This window comes from Prionailurus bengalensis, chromosome D3 (assembly GCF_016509475.1).
Source record: "Prionailurus bengalensis isolate Pbe53 chromosome D3, Fcat_Pben_1.1_paternal_pri, whole genome shotgun sequence".
NCBI classification, from domain to species: domain Eukaryota; kingdom Metazoa; phylum Chordata; class Mammalia; order Carnivora; family Felidae; genus Prionailurus; species Prionailurus bengalensis.
Genome location: NC_057356.1, coordinates 43528603 through 43548878, shown reverse-complemented (window position 1 = coordinate 43548878; position 20276 = coordinate 43528603). Strand labels below are relative to the sequence as shown.

Sequence of the window (20276 nt, the reverse complement as noted above, 5' to 3'; positions counted from 1 at the left end):
TTAGATAGGTATCTTTTGTAATTAAAAAAAAAAACAAAACAACGTACACACAAAAGGCTCTTAGTCTATACCCCCGAAAAGCTTCTAAGCTGATCTCCCTCTATTATCAGGCATAGCATCTGGCTCATAGTAGATGCTCAGTAAATACGCATGGAATTGAATGCTTAGTCACCTAAATTGTCCACGTATGAAACTATAAAACCGATGATAACACTGGTACCATATTTATTAACTGACAATATTATGAGATAGTGACCTAGAACAGTTAATCTGATATTTACTTCCTAGAAGTTAGGCACATTTATTAACTTGTTTAAACTCTCATGAAAACCCCACGAAGAGGATACTATTATTATTTCCCTAAGGTTAACAAGCTGCCCCACCAGTAAGAGGCAGAACCACAGGCTGTAGAACCTGACTGCAGAGTCCGCATTCAGAGCCCTTCTACTCCTCACATCTCACCCTTTGACAGAATATAAGCTGTGCAGCTCGCTCTTCAGTCCCCTCTCCTGCTTACCTGTCTCTCTGTCTTTTTCGCAAATGAAGTTATTGATGTCTTCACACTGGAAGTCATTCCACTGCCCAGCATAAATCAGCCCAGCACAGTCTTCTCCTGGCCCATGGCCATGACCCCAGTTATCTGGCTGTCCAGCTTTCCAATTTCTTTTAACAAAACAGAAATGGAGTGTTATTTGCAAGTCATGCAGAAGTTTTTTTTTTACCCAAGAGCAGCATATAAATATAAAAAACGTAACTGAAGCCATGTCATTTGTCCTGGAATAAAAATACACTGTTTAAAAAGCTGTGCCTGCTCTTAGAATAAAAAGCAGCTGTTTTGCAGAGTGGTGTGTGATGCAGCATCTCCCTGTGGGCTTGTTATCTTTGAATGAAATCAACTCATTGAGCTGCTTCATCACAATGCTGAGGGAGTAAATCCTTCGGCAACATAGTTAGATGAGTAACTTTCCAGTGTGTACTGGAATGCTGACTTCTGGGTGTGTGTGAATATGTCTGTGTGTGAATATATATGCACGCTGAGGACATGATACACACATACACAGTCTCTCTCACTCTTACGGGAGCCCAGAGGGATCCTTGTGCATCTTGATTCCTTGCCTCTGACAAGTCAAAGCATCACACAGAGAAAGTGAGGGACCGCCAATATACACATTTACGAGAATTTACAATTACAAACCCTTGGTTATGGGCTGTCTGGCTAAGCTGCAGATAGTTGACTGCTTTAGAAAGAAGTAGTAATTGAATCTTACTGAAAATGACTCAGACATTTCACTGCCTTTTTGGGGAGGGAAATTCTCAAAAACATATTTTCTTCAGGAGTTCACTGGGGGCTTGTTAACTTGGATGCCACAGCTTAAAATACCACTTTGTCAGAGTTCACTGTTCTTGATTGTCTTTCTGTGCAATAAATTAGTTGTGCTTCCAGGACTCAAAACTTGAGAGCTCAATTTTCTCTAAGAAGCAGGTTCTTGCACAGAAATTTGTGGTTACTGCCTGAGAAGACAAGCTTGCCTTGCGTGGAGGGTCTAAAAAAACATGTGCAGCAGAAGGCTCTTCCCATAAATGACTCACTACCCCATCAGCCACAGGGTGTCCTAGGGTAATCTGAGGATAGAGCCCATATTGCTCTACATCTTTTCACAATAGGATCAGTAAGACTAGAGGGCAGTGGGAAATGACAGGTGAAATTTACAATTAAAAGGTGGGGAAACAAGGCAGAATTGACTCCCCACACCATATAATTCATATATATGTAAATGTATATAATATATAATATAAATATATGTAAAATATATATATGTACACAGACATATATATGGATCCATATATATATATATATATATATATATATATACACACACACATGGATTTTTAAAAAATGTAAAGTGACCTCACTTAAATAAATCTAGTGATAAACAGATAATTTAGACAAAACCGTCAACTAAAAAGAATAAAAATGGGATGATACTTAGGAGGGAGTGTTAGAAGTATTCATTCACACATTCACTCAACAGATATCCAGACAGTACCTACTATGTGCCAGGGATGATGCTACATGATGGCAGCACAGCATGTGGGTTAGGGTTGGGTTAGGGTTAGGGAGAATTCCCTCCCTCGGAGAACTTATGTAATAGGCAACAAACAAGTGAATTAAAAATCTCAGACTGCCGCGGCGATTGGGCCAAAGACAGATGAAGTTAGAAGGAAAAATAGTTTACTTTCATGTCTGCCTTTTTTTGTATATTTTCATCCACCCTGTAGGACCCTTCAGCAATGTCAACAATGCCTGAGCAGTTTGATCCTGTTGGTGTATATTTGGTTAATTTCTGTCAGTAACATGAAGGGGTTTTATTCCAATTTTGTTTATAGAATTTGAGGTCTGTAATTCCTGAATGTATAATGATGGGACATTTGATATTCTTTATCTCAGTTAATTGGGAAGTTGTATAAATAGGAGTTCTGAAAGAAGACCTGCTTAGTATTTTTCCCCTGCATTTACTTCAAGTTAAATAGATAAAAGGGATTTATAGACTAGACCAAAAGATAAGTTAAAGATAAGAGACAGCCTTTATCAGGGTGCCTGGGTGACGCAGTTGGTTGAGCCTCTGACTCTTGATCTTGGCTCAGGTCATGATCTCATGGTTTGGTTCCTGAGTTCAAGCCCCACATCAGGCTCTGTGCCGATGGTGCCTGATTGGGATGCCCTCTCTCCTCTCTGCCCCTCCCCCGCTTGTGTGCTCGCTCACACTCTCTCTCAAAATAAACAAACTTAAAAAAATTACAAAAAAGAGATAACCTTTATCACCATTCTCCATTATTTTTTAAGTCATTGGAATTCTCTGCATATGGTACTCAAGTTTTTCCTTTGGGACTAGAAGTAGAATGCAGTTCTGTGGGTATGAGTGTGTGACTTAGGTGATACTAGTGTGGATGGGCGGTGGGGTAACCTGAAGCCAGGCTCCAGGGGGCAATTTGTCTTTCACCCAGTCTCAAAACATATCTTTGGAAAAGCCAAATCACATGGAGTGATTTGTAGCAAAACCCCCAAGCCTGCATGCTTGTCATTAAACAGAATAGAACATGTCAGATAAAGAGAGTGTATATAGTTTAGAGAAGAATTTCAGGTTATACCACGCCTTAACTTCCTTTACAGGTAGATTCTGGAAAGAAGATGGCTGAAGGATGGGCCCCAAGTCCCTGAATCCCATATTATAACACATATCCCAACACACATTTGTACCTGGACAGCATTCTCTAAGTACTCCAGGGACCTTGGAAGCACTTGGACTCACTGCTCTTGTCAGCTGGAAACACACAAGCACATCAGCTAGTGGGTATGAACTCCCTCACCCAGGGTTTTGGTTTCTCCTAATGGTGGCAGAGCACAAAGTCTCAATCTTGGGAATAGCCCCTTCCAACCTCACGACTTAATACTTTCTCATCAACCACAAGACTGAGGCCTCATGGCCAAGAAACTTCTGCTGGTAAGAGCCTGGCCTCAAAACAGGAAAATCTTACTAGTGAGAAGTATTACTTTGCTGTAGAATGTTCTCCTGATACCAGGGTCTATATAGGTTTCTCTCTGGTGGCCTAAGCCAATGCCACTCTGATAGAAACATGAAGCGTCAACCAGAGTGAGTTTTTAGTGAATTAGATGACTCTGAAGGTTCCCTTCTGGTCTCCACCATTCTATGGCTCTACAGTCTAAAAACACAATATGTAATATTATAACGGAACAGTCTACATGGACAGAGGCAACCCAGGTTTTATCTTTGCAATGCAGAGATGAGAGTGTTACACATAACAGCATATTCCCACCAAATGAGGTTCTGCTCAGGGGACTAAGAAGTGGACAAGAGGAATAGAGGAACTTCAAGTGTTTTGGGAAACCCTCAGGAAGATACTCACATCTTTGGTGATCTAAGTAAGGTGGACAACAGCAAGCAGAGCGCGCTGGAAAAGGCCTTACAAGGCTCCCTTTCGGTTGTGCTCTGGGCCAAGTCAGTGGGCAGAACCTACATGCCACTTGTGTCTGATTCCTGCACTCGTACCAGGCAGCCTCTGTAAACAGTGATGATCTCTGCCAAACAACGTACTTGCATGTATTACATCCAGAGTAGAAAGATCAGCTTTGATGTGTTCCTAGGCTCACTGATCTTTTCTTTCATGTGTCTGTGTTCTGTTTCACTGCTTTCCAGTCATTATTGTTTCCTTCCTTCTACTTATTTTGGGATTGACTTGCTTTTCTTCTACCCACATAAAGTGGAAGCTTAGATCATGGATTTTCAACTTAAAAACTTTTTTTCAAGGGCTCCTGGGTGGCTCAGTTGATTACGACCTGGCTCAGCTCAGGTCATGATCTCATGGTTGGTGAGTTTGAGCCCCACATCAGGCTGTCTGCTTTCAGAGCAGACCCCGCTTTGGATCCTGACTCCCTCTCTCTGCTCTAACACAGCTCACGCACATGCTCCTTCTCTCTCAAAAATAAACATTAAAAAAAATAAAAAACTTTTTAAAAAAACATAAGTACTTTAGAGGAGTCTAAACACTGTTTTAACTGTATAAATTTTGATATGTTATATTTTCATTTTCTTTGAAACATTTGCAAGTTTCCTCTCTGATTTCTTCTTTGATCCATGGGTTATTAAGATGTGTGTTCTTTAATTTACAAATATTTGACAATATTGCAGATATCTTTTTTGCTGTGATTTCTAATTTAATTTTGGTCAGAGAACATACTCTGTATAATTTCAGTTCTTTTTAAATGTATTAAGACTTGTGTGATGGCCCAGCATATAGTTTATCTTGGTGAATGTACCGAATGTGCTTGAGAAGAGTGCATTTACAGCTCTTGGGTGAAACAGTCCATAAACATCAATTAAGTCAAGTTAGTTAATAGTGTCCATCATATCCCTACTGATTTTTCTACTTATTTGCTCTATCAATTACTATAAGGAGAATGTTGAAATCTCCTTTGAAGCCCCACTCTTTGCTGTGTCCACATTTAGGGTTGGTGTGTCTATTTTCTTGATTGTGACATGGTCCTGGAAATTAGACTTTTTTTTTTTACATGAGCACCAACATGTCTCACTCATTGTTGCCTCTGTACTCTGGAAAAGATCCTCTAGGCCAGCACAGAGGCTGGCTCACAGTGGACTCACCAGGATAATTCACTGAATGTTGACATAGGACTATGGCCCTGGATTCCAATCTCCAGTCAGGGTTTGATGCTGGCCAGGAAAGAAGTTTTCACAGTTCTGTGGTGAAATGAAAAGGACAACTGTGTGTATGTGTGTGTGTGTGTGAGAGAGAGAGACAGAGACAGAGAGAGAGACAGAGAGACAGAGAGAGAGAGAGAGAGAGAGAGATGGCCAAGTGTCTTCTTGGAAAGGACTATAGACTTGGTTTTTTAATACCAAGATTTGTTGATAGGCAATTTTTAAAAAACATGTCCTTAAGTGGCAAATAAAATGTTGGCAACGTATTTCAGCCCTCCATTCTTTCCCTTGGAATTATATATGAGTGTGGACCCAAAGCATCTGGGAAACTGTCCTGGGCAGCATCCTGAGCCACCACAGATTGAGGCAGGTCATATATTTTATTAGAAATAAATCTTAGTGCAGGTGTGTGTATGACCCAACCCTTTAGCATCTAGCATCCATTCCATGTTATTACCTTTGCTTTTTGTCTTTTTTTTTCCAGCAGTCTTTGTCAACTAGGTCTCAGCATAAAAATGGAGGTGGGGGGGTGGGTAGGCAACAGGCAGGGAGAACCTTTTATCTCTTGTCTATTTCCACTTCAACAGTACCACAAACACCTGAAACAATTTCAAAAGGGCTGTGAGAGTGAGGGTGTGGGTGGGTGTGAAGCTGTGTGTGTTGGAGGAAAATGGTAAGAGGACATCTAGGAGACATGATTGATTCTTCTGCAGCCTGGGCAAGGCACAAGGTTGTGCCTTCACAACCCTGGTGTGGGATCTGAGTGAGATAATTATGTGTGGCGTCTGAGTAAGGATACGGTAAAATACATAAATGCTAGGTAGTGTTATTCTGCAATTACTGACTAGTATGAAGATAGTTGAAATTATGACATTAATAGTGATAATACTGATACTAGTAGGTGACATTTCTTGAGCACTTCCCATGAACCAAGTACTGAACTAAATGCTTTATATACATAATCTCATTTAATTTTCACAATACCAACATAGGTCCTTCTGTAATACTCACTGCCAGGTGAAGACATGAGATTTCACATGGTGGAGTAACTGGCAGCTACGAATGCCACGTCAAACCCTGGAACCCAGACCTCACTGCATTGGCTCTTTTTCTAGTTTGAGCAGTGTTTATTATTCTATGTCAAATTAAATTAGCTCTCCATTATTGAGGCCTCATAATATGTCTGCCTAATTTATTCTTGCTTTTAAAACTTGATCCTGGGGACTTTTCACGTACTACATATGTGTTCCTCTGGGTGGAAAACGAGAAGTGCACTGTGTGCTGTGGTTAGGGTCAGAAGCCAAGGCTCTCAGGAGGCTCCAGGGTGGCTGTGGCTGGGGAGGAGTTCCCAGCAAAGTGTCTGATCATCTAATCCCTCTCAGGTCCCAGGTACTGACACTGGTGCTCTCCTCCCAGTCACCAAATTCCTGCTGGAGCCCAGGGAAGAGGAGAAAAGTTCCCCTTTGGGAGAGTTGGCACAGACAATAATGCTTCAGCTCAATCCATCCCATATGGGCCAATCTAGTTTTTTTCTTGGAGGAAGGCTTAAGATTGAATTTCTCAGTGAGTCTAACCCAGACCTTTTATGCACTCATAGCTGTGAGGAAAGTGGAGAAGGCTGATTTTTTTAAAGCTTGCCCCACCCTTTGTAATGTTTATTTATTTTTGAGAGAGAGAGAGTGTGAGCAGGGGAGGGACAGAGAGAGAGGGAGACACAGAATCTGAAGCAGGCTCCAGGCTCCAAGCTGTCAGCACAGAGCTCAATGTGGGGCTCAAACTCACGAACCCCAAGATCATGACCTGAGCTGAGGTCGGGTGCTTAACTGACTGAGCCACCCAGGCGCCCCTAACTTTGCCCACCCTTAAAAAAAAACAGAAGATCCTGGCACTCCTGTCTGTCTGTTGAAGACAAGATTTATGCTTTATCCTCTAAAGGGAGATGCCTTCCATCCCCACCGCCAACCCTCCCAACTGTTTCGCGTCTCCTGAGTACATCTCTGCCACCCTGGGTCCTCAGGGTGGGCTGTCAGCCAATTCCCCGAGCGTCAGGGTGTGGCATAGCTTCCTCTCCCCCAAGGACAGGTGCAGAGGGAGCCGACAGGATATCTGTCAGGCCAGCAGGCAGAAAGCCAATTGCCCTGTGGGCACTGTGAGGCTCGCCTTCGGAGCAGACCTAAAACCTTCTCATGTTCCATCTTGATGTTTGGTCACTGTTTTGTAAAGAAATGGCCTTACTCAGGTTTCTACCTATACCCTCTAATCCTGGTCCCGTGGAAGATTTAAAAGTACAAAGCTAAGCTGCCTGTCTGTCTACCTGTGCACAGGCACACAGAAACATTTTAAAAACTCTCATTGGCTTCTCCACCGCCTCTGGCCCCTGCTTCTCCTCCTTGACAGCTACAGGCTCGGCCTCAATACCTCTGACACCATCTTAGTCCTGAAACACCTCACTGTCTCCTTCCTGGGTGCTGTGGTCACTGCTGTCTCCAAACCATGCCTGCTTGAGCCTCTGCAGGTCTGCCTTCTCTTCTCCAGCACAGGAAAGGCTGGTTATTCGGAGGTGAGTTTGCATAAATTCTGCTCCATGTGGTGCAGCTTGTTGCCTATTTTCACATCCATTAGAGGCAAGACAGGAGTTGGAAGAAGTGAGATTCAGATTGGTACAATTCAGCCACCATATGACCCTTGGGCAGGATTAGGGAAGGAGCTGACATGACAGCCCCGGGATTGAATTAGGGGCACAGAAGTCCCCATGAGCCTGGGAGTCTGAGCAGGTTTTATAAAGGGCTTCCATTCTTTGTCTTTGCCTTTACAGAACTCAGGTCACACTGGACTTACAACACACACCTTTGTTCACAGTGCACCTGTCATAAACTTGTAGTTCATAGTCACACTCTGGCCAGAAGCCCCGCTGGGGTCAGGGGCAGTGATGGTGCTATCCTTAAGGGAACTCCCAGCTCTTGTCAGGAACAGGGTAGTCTGGGCTTCCTTATCCTTCAGAGCACCATTTAAGGAGAACACCTCAGTCCAAGTACCATACTGTGAGCTTTTATGAGTCTCTGATTTTTTTTTCCCCATATAAATGAAAAAAATTCACTCCATGAAAAGAAAAAGGAACCTTATGTTATAGCACAGTGATTCTCAAGCACACGTGGAAATACACAACACTTGTACCAGAAGCCTCAGTGTGAGGGGCATCTAGGGCATCGGTGGTTAAAGAAGAAACTGCAGGGGGTCAGGCAAAAGGTGAAAAACAAGAGCAGCCCAAGTCTTCCCAGGGATCTGGAAGGCTCTGAGCACTCACTTGTACTCTGGAGACGTCCCATCCAGCCACTTCCATTCATTTTCGTGCTCCGAGTCTGTGAGGCCGATCCAGTGGCTGTCTCTTCCTACTATCTGCTTTTTTATCCATTGCTGAAAAACAAAACAGTGACAATGTGTTATTATTTTGGGGTCACACATACCTGGGGGAATTCCCCTGTCCCCTGCAGCATTTGGGGGAAAAAAGGACATTTAAAAGAGGATGTTTGTTAGAGCACATACATGCTTCTGCTCTCTTTTTTACTGCACCTGTTTTGTTTTGCAGTGTTTTGGGGCTTTGACACTTTCTCCTCTTATAAGTTTGTAAGTAACGTTTATGGGACGCTTTTCCTCTTGTAAATCACCCAGACAACTCAATGAATCCCACCAGGCTCCATCCCTCTCCATCAGCTGTTGCTCCCATGTTCTAATACTACTAACAACCGTGGCATTATTGAGCTCTTCCTTTGGCCACGTCCCACGTCCAGTGTGTCACATGCCACATGTCTCTAAGCCTTCACAGCAACCTATGTAACCAAGATAGTAAGTGGCTGGGCTGAGATTAGACCCAAGTCTACACAGTCTAAAGCCCAGGCACCTGACTGGATGCTCATTCCTGGCCAGTTATTGCAGGAAACATCTGTTTTCAGGGTTGTGTCTGCTGGAGATACTTAGAGAAAAGGAAGGAGGCCACTGGAACAGTGTGGCACCAAAGCCCATTGGCATGGTTGCTAGAGGGACCTCAGTTTCAGTCTCAGCTCTGCATTACTTTTTAATCCCATAAATAAAGCCATTGAACCTTGTGGGGCCTCATTTTTCTTATCTGTAAAAAGGGGATAATAATACCCCTAGGTTCTAAGGTTGTTGTGAGGTGTAAAGGAGAAATGCCTTGTACCGTGCCTGGCACACAGTAGGGGCCTAGGGAGTAGTCAACATCGTTATGTATGGGCTCTACCCCGTGGTCTTCTCTGCTCTTCCTGACCCTGCTGAAGCCACAGATCTGGTCCCTTGCACCCACCCCTACAGTGTTCATGCCCCTTTGTTTCTCTCTCCACAGGCGTTTGATGCCAGCCTGCAGGCTTCTTTTCCACATTACGGCTCTTTTGACAGCCACCAGAGGCGGGGTTTGGGGGGAGCCACAGATCTCTGGCTTAATAACGCAGTATCTTCCAGGTATGAAGCAAGAGGACAGAATTCCCGTGCCATGAATGCTTCTTGTCACTGGATAAAGCCCAAATCTCCAGAATGCGGCCTTCTGTGTTTATGTGACTATAGATTCTTGATATCTTCGAATTCCCAGTAAGCATGCAATTTCCAGATGTAAACTATCCTTAAATTATAGTTTTCTCCAAGTATGCTGCAAACATACCTGTTCCTCTCTTGTGTTTATGAAAACAAGATGTGAAGACTTGTCTTCACAGAAGAGTTTTGCATCCTCGAAAATGTCTTTCTCAACCGAAAAATAGTAGCATTTGTCTGTGAAGTTCTTCCAGTGAGGTGGGCAGCCTAGGAATGCAAATGTTTAAGATTATTAATTAGGGGCGCCTGGGTGGCTCAGTCAGTTAAGTGGCCGACTTCAGCTTGGGTCATGACCTTGCAGGTCATGAGTTCAAGCCCCGCTTTGGGCTCTGTGCTGACAGCTCAGAGCCTGGAGCCTGCTTTGGATTCTGTGTCTCCCTCCCCCTCTGCCCCTCCCTGGCTCATGCTCTGTCTCTGTCTCTCAAAAAATGAATGAACATTAAAAAAAAATTTAAAAAATATTAATGAAAACACAAACACACACACGAAGCACTATGCCTTTCTTCAGTTATATGTCAGAGGCCATGGCTTTGGCCTCACTTCCCTCACAGGCCAGGAGTGAGCAGTTCCAGCGTCTGTGTGTGAGCCTGTGACTGCCCTTGACAGACACCTTGGGAGCTAAGACTGGTCCAGGAGGGCAGGCCACAGAGCACACAGTAGTCAAACCTACGTAGCCTGGAAAATTATTTTTGCTGGGTCTTAGTTCCTCTGTGTCTGGATTAGTATTTACAGTGACAGAAACAACAACAAAAGGCAATGCAGATGTTCCACATCAGTCTGGAGTCACATGGAACTAATCAGTAACTAGATGGGAGCACCCAGAACCAAAACTGGGCTTGTGGAGCTACAAGGATGACCAGAGTCATGCTTAAGGAAATCAGGTGGAACTGGGTGTGATTCAAAGGAGAGAAAAATAGGCTTGGTTGATAACCAAACACTGAGGGTTTTGCCAAGTTATCAAAATTTAGTAAGCAAATTTAATAATTATAAAAAAACTAGAAGCACCATAACACCTTCTCGAAACAATGAAATCTGGGCTTTAGTAACAAAATCCCATCTACGTAGTTACTGAGGGATGTCTATCCCCCAGATTGAAGGGCATAAAATGAGAACAAAATGGGTCGGGGGTAGCCAGCCTCAGACTGTCACAAAGGAAATGTCTGGGGACGCATTTGTCCCTGAGGACTTGACTTAGCTAAACAAACAAGTGCTAGAGAACCTGAGAGTGTTTAGAGAGAAACACATGTGCCTGAGTGACACTGCCTGGTGCAGAGGCCTGTGAGAGCAACGGGGTCCATGCCTGCCCACGTGGTGCCTTCAATGCCAAGAGAAGTGGGGTGTGGGTGGCATATGGGCTGCATGCTGGGGGCTGGGCACAACCCCACACAGTGCCCTTGACCCTAGTTGTGAGGGAGGGCTCAGACTTACCATTGGCCTCAGGTGCAGAGGTTGGCTCATTCTGTAGGGCCAGGGGCATCGCTGCCCCTGATGGGCCTGGGGGGCCAGGGGGGCCCTTCGGGCCTGGCATGCCTGGCACCCCAGGCAAGCCTGGCAGCCCCCGAGGTCCAGGCACCCCCGGCTCTCCCACGGTGCCCTGCAATCCCTGGAAGCCAGGAGGGCCCTGAGGGCCAGGGAGTCCATCCTTGCCTGGTGGGCCTGCAGGGCCTGGGTCTCCGCTGGGGCCCTGAGGGCCAGGCTTCCCAGGGGATCCACGGGAGCCTTTGGGGCCCTGCAAGCCTTTGGAGCCTTTGCCTCCACGCTCTCCAGGGGGGCCAACTGGCCCAATTGGGCCCCTCTCACCAGCGGGGCCGGGTGGACCAGGCTCTCCCTTCTCTCCTTTTTGTCCTTTGTTGCCAGTGGGACCAGGGGGTCCCTGCTGTCCTCTGTCGCCTTTTGGACCCCTGGGGCCAGGAGGACCTAAAACATAAAGAAAATGTACATGGCATGAACAAAAATCCATTGTGAGTGATAGTGAAGAATTTATCTTATAAAATATCTAATTAAAAAAAATCTAGACATATAAAATATATTCATTAAAGGACTGCTTCTTGTTTCAGTATACTGTTGTCGATGGTATTTTTTTCAAACAAAAAGGTTTCTTAACTAAGCTCACCCTTTCTGCTCCAAGCATTTAGAATATATTTTTTTTAATGTTTTTTTTTTTTTTTTTTCCTGTTTTTGAGAGAGAGCAAGCAAGCGCACAGGGGAGGGGCAGAGAGACAGGGAGAGAGAATCCCAAGCAAGCTCCATGCTGTCAGCCCAGAGCCTGACGTGGGGCTCAAACCAATGAACCATGAGATCATGACCTGAGCTAAAGTTGGATGCCCGACCGACTGAGCCACCCAAGTGCCCTGCATTTAGAATATATCTTAACGGCACACAACCCTCCGGTATCCACTGATGTTTTAGGGGGAGGGATAGCTTCACGCCAACAACCACAGCAGTGACTCACACCATTCACCTGGGCTCCCTTAGTCGTCTGGGACTGTTCCATCACCAGGAGAAAAGCAGTGCAAGTTGGGATGGGGATTCTCTCCTACTATTTCCTCTTCTTTTCATAGAGTTGAATGAAATATCCCATCCAATGTTGAGAGGCACCATTCTGCTAATTCATCCTCACCAAGTGGCAGCCTCTCCTCTGACACCTCACTCCCGCCCTCCTGGCCCCTCTGCCAGTGCTGCAGGGATGCTGCTGCCCTTGAGGCTGAGTCTTGCTCACCTGTGGAACAGCTCAGAGGGTCTCTGGGGGAAAGTGTTCTACGAGCTGGGCTAAGTGTCATTTTCCCCAGTTTGTTAGTCTAATAATGCAAATAGGGCTGTGGGCTACAGAAAAAAATAGGCGACCATCTAATTGGGCAAGGGAGAGGAAAAACAACAACAACATTTTTTCCCCCAAAGGAAGAAGGCAAATACCTGCTCATCCCTTGTCATCCTAGAGATGCTCACACAACCTGGGATTGTTTTGTTTTCTGTAAATTCTTAGAGGTGACAGGGAACTGCACACAAACATACCACAACCAGGATTCATATGGTGACTTGACAGTTTTTGAGCTAGTTTCACATACATTATGTCATCTGAACTGTATCTATGAGATTATATTCCCAGAGAACATTTGAGGACGTTTAGGGCCAGAGACACCAAGCTCTTATTCCATGCTAGCTCTTCAAGACAGATCTACCCAGGAGAATGAGACATGAACAGTTACAGGCTAGTGGTGGAGCTGGGAGGGTAATTCCTGTCTTCTCATTGCAATGACTGTATGTAGGAGGACACTATTCTCAAATATTCTACTCCCCGGAACTTTTGAGTGTCTGAGATCTCATTGTTCTCTATGTGAATAAGTAAAAGAGATCCACACTCGTTCTTTCCATAGAAGTGGAAAGACTTTCAGGCAGGACGGGCAGAAGTGCTGGGGAGAGGGAGAGTAGATAGGCCTCCCACCCTATGTTTTTCTTGATCCCCTTACCCTACTCCTCCCCCACCAGCTGGTCAGGACAGAACACTGAAGCAGGCCTTCCCACCTCAATGGGGAGGGGGCGTCTCTCTGCCCCACTCCCCTCTCTAGGCCTTGATGGATGTCCACTGTACCCTCATATTATCCATGGCCCTAACTAGCCCACCCATCTCTGTTCTCCCGTAGCAAGAACCTTGGCTCTGGACTCAGCTTTCCTCATTTAAGTTACTCATGATGTTGCCCTGGATTGACTGGCAGACCTACTACCAAGCTGTAAGAGAGTTCATGTTAATGGTTAGGACTAGCTTCAGCGTGTTTTGTTTTGGTTTTTTTTTTTTGAGAACCCTTTCTAGGGGTCTTTCTCATCTGCTTGAGAAGACTTTGTAATGAAGAATTTTCTCTCCGAACCCAACTCACTGACTTTTGCCCACCAGCTCCTATTGGCTGCTCTCCATCACTAGTTCTCCTGGCCCTTATTTCCATCTCATAGTTGGACAGTCCATTATCTCTGGGATGTCCTGCCATCACCTCCAACCTGACATGTCTAAAACTGACCTTATCACCTCTTTATTGTTTATGCCCTTCTTCCATCATCCCTCATCCTACATCATCACAACCACCTCTTCCCTCTGTCCTTCATCATGAACCAGTGTGCGGGTTCTCTTTTTGGCAGATTTTTATAGTATCCTCTATAGTAACTGCTCTTCCTACCTTTGATTCCTCTCCATTCATTCCACTCTGTATCTTTCCCACATTTGTCCCACAGCTCTGATCTCTACTTGCCCTAAAATATTTTGTCCCCACTACCTGGTCATGTGGTATTAAATCAGGGTTTTCATGACCTGGTCTAACATGTCTTTAGTCCATCCTCCTCTGCACTTCTGCATATCTCTTCTCTTAAAATTGCCTCTGCTCATATCCATCTGGAGAACTGTCATCCACCTACCACGTAATCCTCCCAGGTGGAAGTTTTTCCTCTTTCTCTAATCTTTTAGTACTTGTTTGTTCTTTGAGAACACTTCTCCATCTAGCAGCTAGCAGTGTCTGGTGTATAGTCCTTATTCAGACAGTGTTTATCAAACCAATGTGCATCACAGATCTAAATGCCTAGCATGCTGATGCCAACAGTTTGGGCCCCAGGAGAGACCAGAAGGGAGAGATTTGGGGGGAGCAGCGATTTGCTTGGTGCCCCTTACCTTTCTAAGAAGTAAAGCTCCACTCAGTCTATGTATCAGGATGCTCCTGGCTGCTGCTATGGAATGGTCCTGGGGAGATCTTTCTTGACTCTACACACATTTAAGAATTGATCCAGTAGTCTCTTCATCTGCAATCTGAGGTTTTTTTTTTTCTTTTTAAGCTGAGGAGGCTCTTGGAATGTATTGGTAAAGATAGAGAAGGTGGATTTTCATTGTCAAATCGATCTTCTGTAAAAAAGTATCTTAGTTCCTTTGTGTGGTTGAGAAATAGTGCCCTAGAGATTAATAGTGGGGATGGTGGTGTGTGTATTCATTCCTCCATAATGGATGTAGTATTATGGAAGGTTCTAGTGGAACAATACTGACAAATAGGCCAAGACAAAAACAACAAAATTCTAATTTAGTTAGAATAATAGCAAAAATAAGAGTAGCTTTTCTTCTCACCTGTTTCTTTTTATGGTCTATGTTTAGACTTTAGAAATCCAAATAATGAAGAGGTTTTTTTGGGGGGAAATTCAAGTGCTTTAGATTCTTTATTCTTTATTCCTTATTCTCCTTATGGGTTTTGCCAACAATTAGTGTTTCTCAATCACTCACAACTGGGTTTGGTACTATACTTGCAGGTTATGGGAAATGGGTTTACCCATGCCCATGGAATAGTGACTATTCTGGGACTTGTCTTCCTGACATGACAGGGAGTTATATTTCTTCCAGAACACCTTCCTCTTGTTTCTAACAGAACTCCGAAGACACACAACTCTCTACTCCTCTCCGGGTATGAATCCGAGACCTTCCTTACGTAGGATGACAGCTTTTCATTAATCTTATTTCTCTCTGAGGTTGGGTGGGTTTATTATGGTGTTTAGCTATTTCCCTCTGAAGTGCTTCTCAAATGTCCCCACTCACTCCACACAAAAGTTGTGGCTTATTTTAAGAATGGCATCAAACATGGATCCCACAGTCAGTGCAAAATATCAGCAGGTGCTAACTTCTAGATCTTGGGAAGAAAGGGAAAAGATGTCAATATGCAAGGTTTTGCCTCTGATATAAAGGTCGAAAATCTCTTTTTTAAAAATATTTATTTTTGAGAGAGACAGAGCATGAATGCGGGAGGGGCAGAGACAGAGAGGAAGCCACAGATTCTGAAACAGGCTCCAGGCTCCAAGCTGTCAGCAAAGAGTCTGACACGGGGCTTGAACCCATGAACCTTGAGATCATGACCTGAGCTAAAGTCGGATGCTCAACCAACTGAAGCACCCAGGCACCTCCAAATTTTTTAATTTTATTTTTAATTTATTTGAGAGAGAGAGTGGGGGAGGGGCAGAGAGAGAGGGAGAGAGAGTCCCAAGCAGGCTCCGTGCTGTCGGCGCAGAGCCTGATGTGGAGTTTGACCTCATGAAACCGTGAGAACATGACCTGAGCCAAGATCAAGAGTTGGATGCTTAACTAACTGAGCCACCCAGGCACCTTGAAAATCTTATTTGTGATGCATTTCCCAGCTGGATTAGAATGAAAACTGAATTTTTTACAGGAATTGCTACATCTCTCTTAATAAGACAAGGTTGAATATCAATGACTGTGGATAAACTCCTGACAAGCACAGTGTTATCGATTTCTTCATCCATAGCTGCCCCAGCCTTGGGAGAAAACCATCATGACACTAGAGCAGGAAGCTGGCACTCTACCTTCCAATGCTGGGCTAGGTAAAAATGTACTCTATGTGTCCCATATGTAAGAGGATTCATTCATATACTTAAGTATTCAGTAAGACCGTACTTTGCTCACTAAGAACTAGAAATTTCCAACTTGTTTCTTTTTAAAAATTACTGAGGAAAAAAAGCTAAAACCACTGGCTACCTGTAAAATAGCCATACTGGCTACCCGTAAAAAATAGATTATTAATGCCAGGGGTATATCTTCTTCTAGGACCTGGGATGCTAGCATCAAATATTAGTATCTGGACGATCCCAAGCTTTTAGGTCTTACTTGAATCTTTAATTGGGCAGCTGCTGAAATGAAAAGAAGATGAAATAAAAGACAAGTCACCCCTAGTGCCTTAAAACCACAACAGTGAGATAAATGACCCAGGATTATTTATGAGCTTGGGCAGTAACAACTTGTGTTCAGAGTCGAGAATGTGGTAAATGCTACATGTGGAAGCAGATGTGATGTCCCCCTTCAGAAGCAAATTTGAGATTTGCTTTCAAGACCAAGTGAGTGGCTCCCTGGTTCAAGATTCTGAAATGCCAGAATACCCAGGTTGCTGGTAAAGCCATTGCAAGCTCCAGAAATGCCTGAATATGACCTAGACCAGATCTTTGAGCAGCCTGTGTTTTACTGCCAGCAAAACATCCTCCCTGTTCCCCACCTTCCAGAATTGGGAGCCTTGAACACCTGAATCCTCTAAACAGTTTAAATTTTTTTTTTAACGTTTATTCATTTTTGAGACAGAGAGAGACACAGCATGAACGGGAGAGGGTCAGAGAGACGGAGACACAGAATCCGAAGTGGGCTCCAGGCTCTGAGCTGTCAGCACAGAGCCTGACACGGGGCTTGAACTCACGGACCGCGAGATCATGACCTGAGCCGAAGTCAGACGCCCAACTGACTGAGCCACCCAGGCCCCCCCAAACAGTTTAAAGAGGACAGAGTAAATTTACATCACTTTGCTGTTTCTGCTTTGGAAACCAAACTGCAGGCCCTGAGGAGGACCAGCCCTGTGTCCTACCCCTGAGAGAAGTTTCCAATTTGTTTTCCAATAAAGCAGAAAGTAGAGAAACCACTTCAATTCTTACTGCCCTGCAAGATTTTGGAGACTTCATTTTAGAACCTCTAGTGGTAAGGTTAGAAGATAGAGAAAACTAGTCGTATAATCTGAGACATTTTTTCTTCTCATTTTTTTAAAATATGAAATTTATTTTCCAGTTGGTTTCCATACAACACCCAGTGCTCATCCCAATAGGTGCCCTCCTCAATGCCCATCACCCACTTTCCCCCACCCCCCATCAACCCTCAGTTTGTTGTCACTGACGTGCTTTAAAAGTACTTGTTTGAGGAAATTTAAAAGATATTATTTGGCAATAATTTTGAAAAATAATTTGATTCTTAACCTCATGTTTAAGACAGGCTTCTGGAAAGCCATGGAAGCTCCCTCTCCACAAATATACCCTTGTCCACAGGGTATATTTAAACCACCATTTCTCACCAACTGGCCACAGTTCTGTTTCTATGCCCTCAAATGCCTGCTCTCAAAAGTCCTCAGACAAGCAGTCTTCTTTGAGGAAGCATGACAAGAATGGCAGTTGGCAATGAGAGAAATTGAGGCCTCCTGCCTGATCCATTCAGCCTTCCTACCTATATCTACCTTCCTACCTGTATCTGTCAAGGTCCAGCTCAAATGTCAATCTCTTACACCTCAACCGACTGTTCTACTGAAAACAAACTCTTCCACATTTCAACTTCCCAAACATGCCATCTTTTCTCTTACATCGTTGCATAGCAGCAGGGGCTCATGTAGAAGCATCAGTTTGGGAATTAGATCCAGGGTTAGTACTCTCTGACATTACTAGCTCCTTGACCTTGGATACGTTACTCAGGCTCTGTGCCATGGTTCCCAGCCCTGCAAATGCGGAATGCTGGTAATTCCTACCTTAAAGAGATGGAACAAGGAAAACAGACAAATTAACCAAGTGCTCAGCAGTATGACTGGCACACTGCAGACAACGGACTGGAAAGTGAGTGAAAGCTAGCTGTCAGCAGCACCTGACTCTGAGTCCTCTCCAAGGCTAGGCACTGGGCTGCCAGCAGTAAGTACTTTTGGAACCAAATCAACACTGACCCCATCTGTACAATTTTATTCCTTGAGCACACGAAGCTGTTGTTTGGCACTGTGACGTAGTAGCTGGGGCTGCAGCAGAAATCCTGGGTAGGCACTGAACTTACTCACATTTGAGTATGAATATTAGCCAACTGCCTGCTAGGCACTGTACGAAGAGCTTTACTGACATTATCTCATGAAGTTCTCATAACTCGAAAGGTAGATGCAGAATAGGAAACCGAGGCAGGGAGAGGATGAGGAACTTGGTATTTGTGTTCAGGTCTATTTCCAGAGCTCTTGTTCTTACCCACTAAATCTGTTGCCTCTCTTACAAGAACAGAGGAAGGGAGCCCTCTGATTGTGCTAGGAAGGTGCACCTAGCATTCTTTGCTTCCTACCCAAGAGTGCACTGTGACGTTATGACGAGTGAAGTCCTCCACATACACAATGAGCATAAAGATATTTACATTATTTGTAACAAAAATAAGGCTTTTCCAATCAAGTATTTTTGGTTTATGGATAAAGAGATAATTGTTGCTGGGATTCAATATAGGGTTTAAAATCTATTTCCAGTTATCACCTAGCTTCAGTGCAAGCAGGCAGCTTCAGCTTCTACTTCGAAATGAGGCCAATGTCTCCTGTGACTGAACGCCATGCACCATATGCATGAGGGCTCATTAAGTGCGAGTCCAGAGGATTTCCCTGGAAGCATCAGGGTATTCTGAATCTTGCAGAGGCAAGCCCAACATAACCCAAAGTTAATCCAATCCTGCTCCATCCTACTTTATCTCATCTTTCCCTCATCCTCAGGAACCAGATTTGCTGGGAGGGACAGAGGAAAGGCACTGGAGAAGTGCAAGGGGAAATGGAGCTCTGCCCCCAGTCTCTTCTTCCATGGGAACACCTCGTGAGCATTCCTGTTCTGGAGGAAGTTGAACAGATGGAATAGAATGGGGGCAGTTTGTTTGGCCTGAGAAGTTTCATTTACCTCACAGAAAGTGCAGGTAATAAAAAGACCAAGGATAAAAGTAATACAGGAAAGGCATATGTGAAAAGGAAAAAATCATTCAGAAACCAGGATCTCAGGTGTTTCAGAAGCACGGAGTCAGAAACCTCATTCTAACAGATATGTTCCACTTAATATGTCTAAACGGGCCTCTCAACCTGAACCTCCCCAGTCTGTCCATCTACCTACTTGCTTCAGCTAAAAACTAAGGAGATATCCTGCTCCTCTCTTTCCCTCACCCTCACAGCCAATCCACCCATCAGCCTCATCTAGCCACATATACTGGCCCCTGACCCTGTGTTCAGTTTCTGTCCACACCCCTCCACCACCACCCCTACAACACACCATGTCTCACGGCTGCTCCTCTGGGCTTCGGACACTTTGCGTAGGAAATTCTAGGGTCTTGGGCATCAAATGGGGTCAAGAACAGGTTGATGTGAGCTCTGAATACTCGCAGCCCCTTGAACCTGTAGACTCCTCCCCCTCGGCAGAGTACAGCCAGAGGAAGCCAGTCAGGGCTTCTAGAGCAGGGCCCTGTTGACCACGGAAGGGTAAGGCTGCCCTTGAGTCTGCCTACAAGACTCCTCCTCAATGATGAGACCCATTTCTCTTATATCCACGTCACTTATATCTGGCCCATAGCTCCTCACTGGACCCCCATCACCCTGCTTGCTCCCCTGTAATCTATTCTTCTCCCACCTCACCCCCTGACCCTGCACCCAGAATGACCTTTTAAAAATATAAATCAGACCATGTCACCACCTTGCTTAAAACCTCCCTGTCGCACTTAGAATGAAATCCCAGCTCCCTGCCCTCACAGACTACTTCAGGGGCAGCTGGGGACTGTAGAGGAGGGTCACTCACTTTCAGCGATTACTGATGGGGTTGGCAGCATGGGCTCTGGCACCAGAAAGCCTGGACTTGATACTATTTAGCTATTTACCATCTCTGTAAATTTGAGCAGTT

At 44.6% G+C, this 20276-nt stretch overlaps 1 protein-coding gene across 1 annotated transcript in view; it reads right to left on the bottom strand.

The window, feature by feature from the left end:
- Nucleotides 1-20276, bottom strand: part of COLEC12 (collectin subfamily member 12) — a 196518-nt gene that overhangs the window by 15479 nt on the left and 160763 nt on the right. The window contains exons 6-9 of the mRNA XM_043558424.1: nt 11265-11753; nt 9907-10043; nt 8542-8651; nt 518-663 (exon numbers count right to left, since the gene is read on the bottom strand). Coding sequence (XP_043414359.1) covers nt 518-663; nt 8542-8651; nt 9907-10043; nt 11265-11753 — 882 coding nt within the window. The remainder of the gene's footprint in view (nt 1-517; nt 664-8541; nt 8652-9906; nt 10044-11264; nt 11754-20276) is intronic.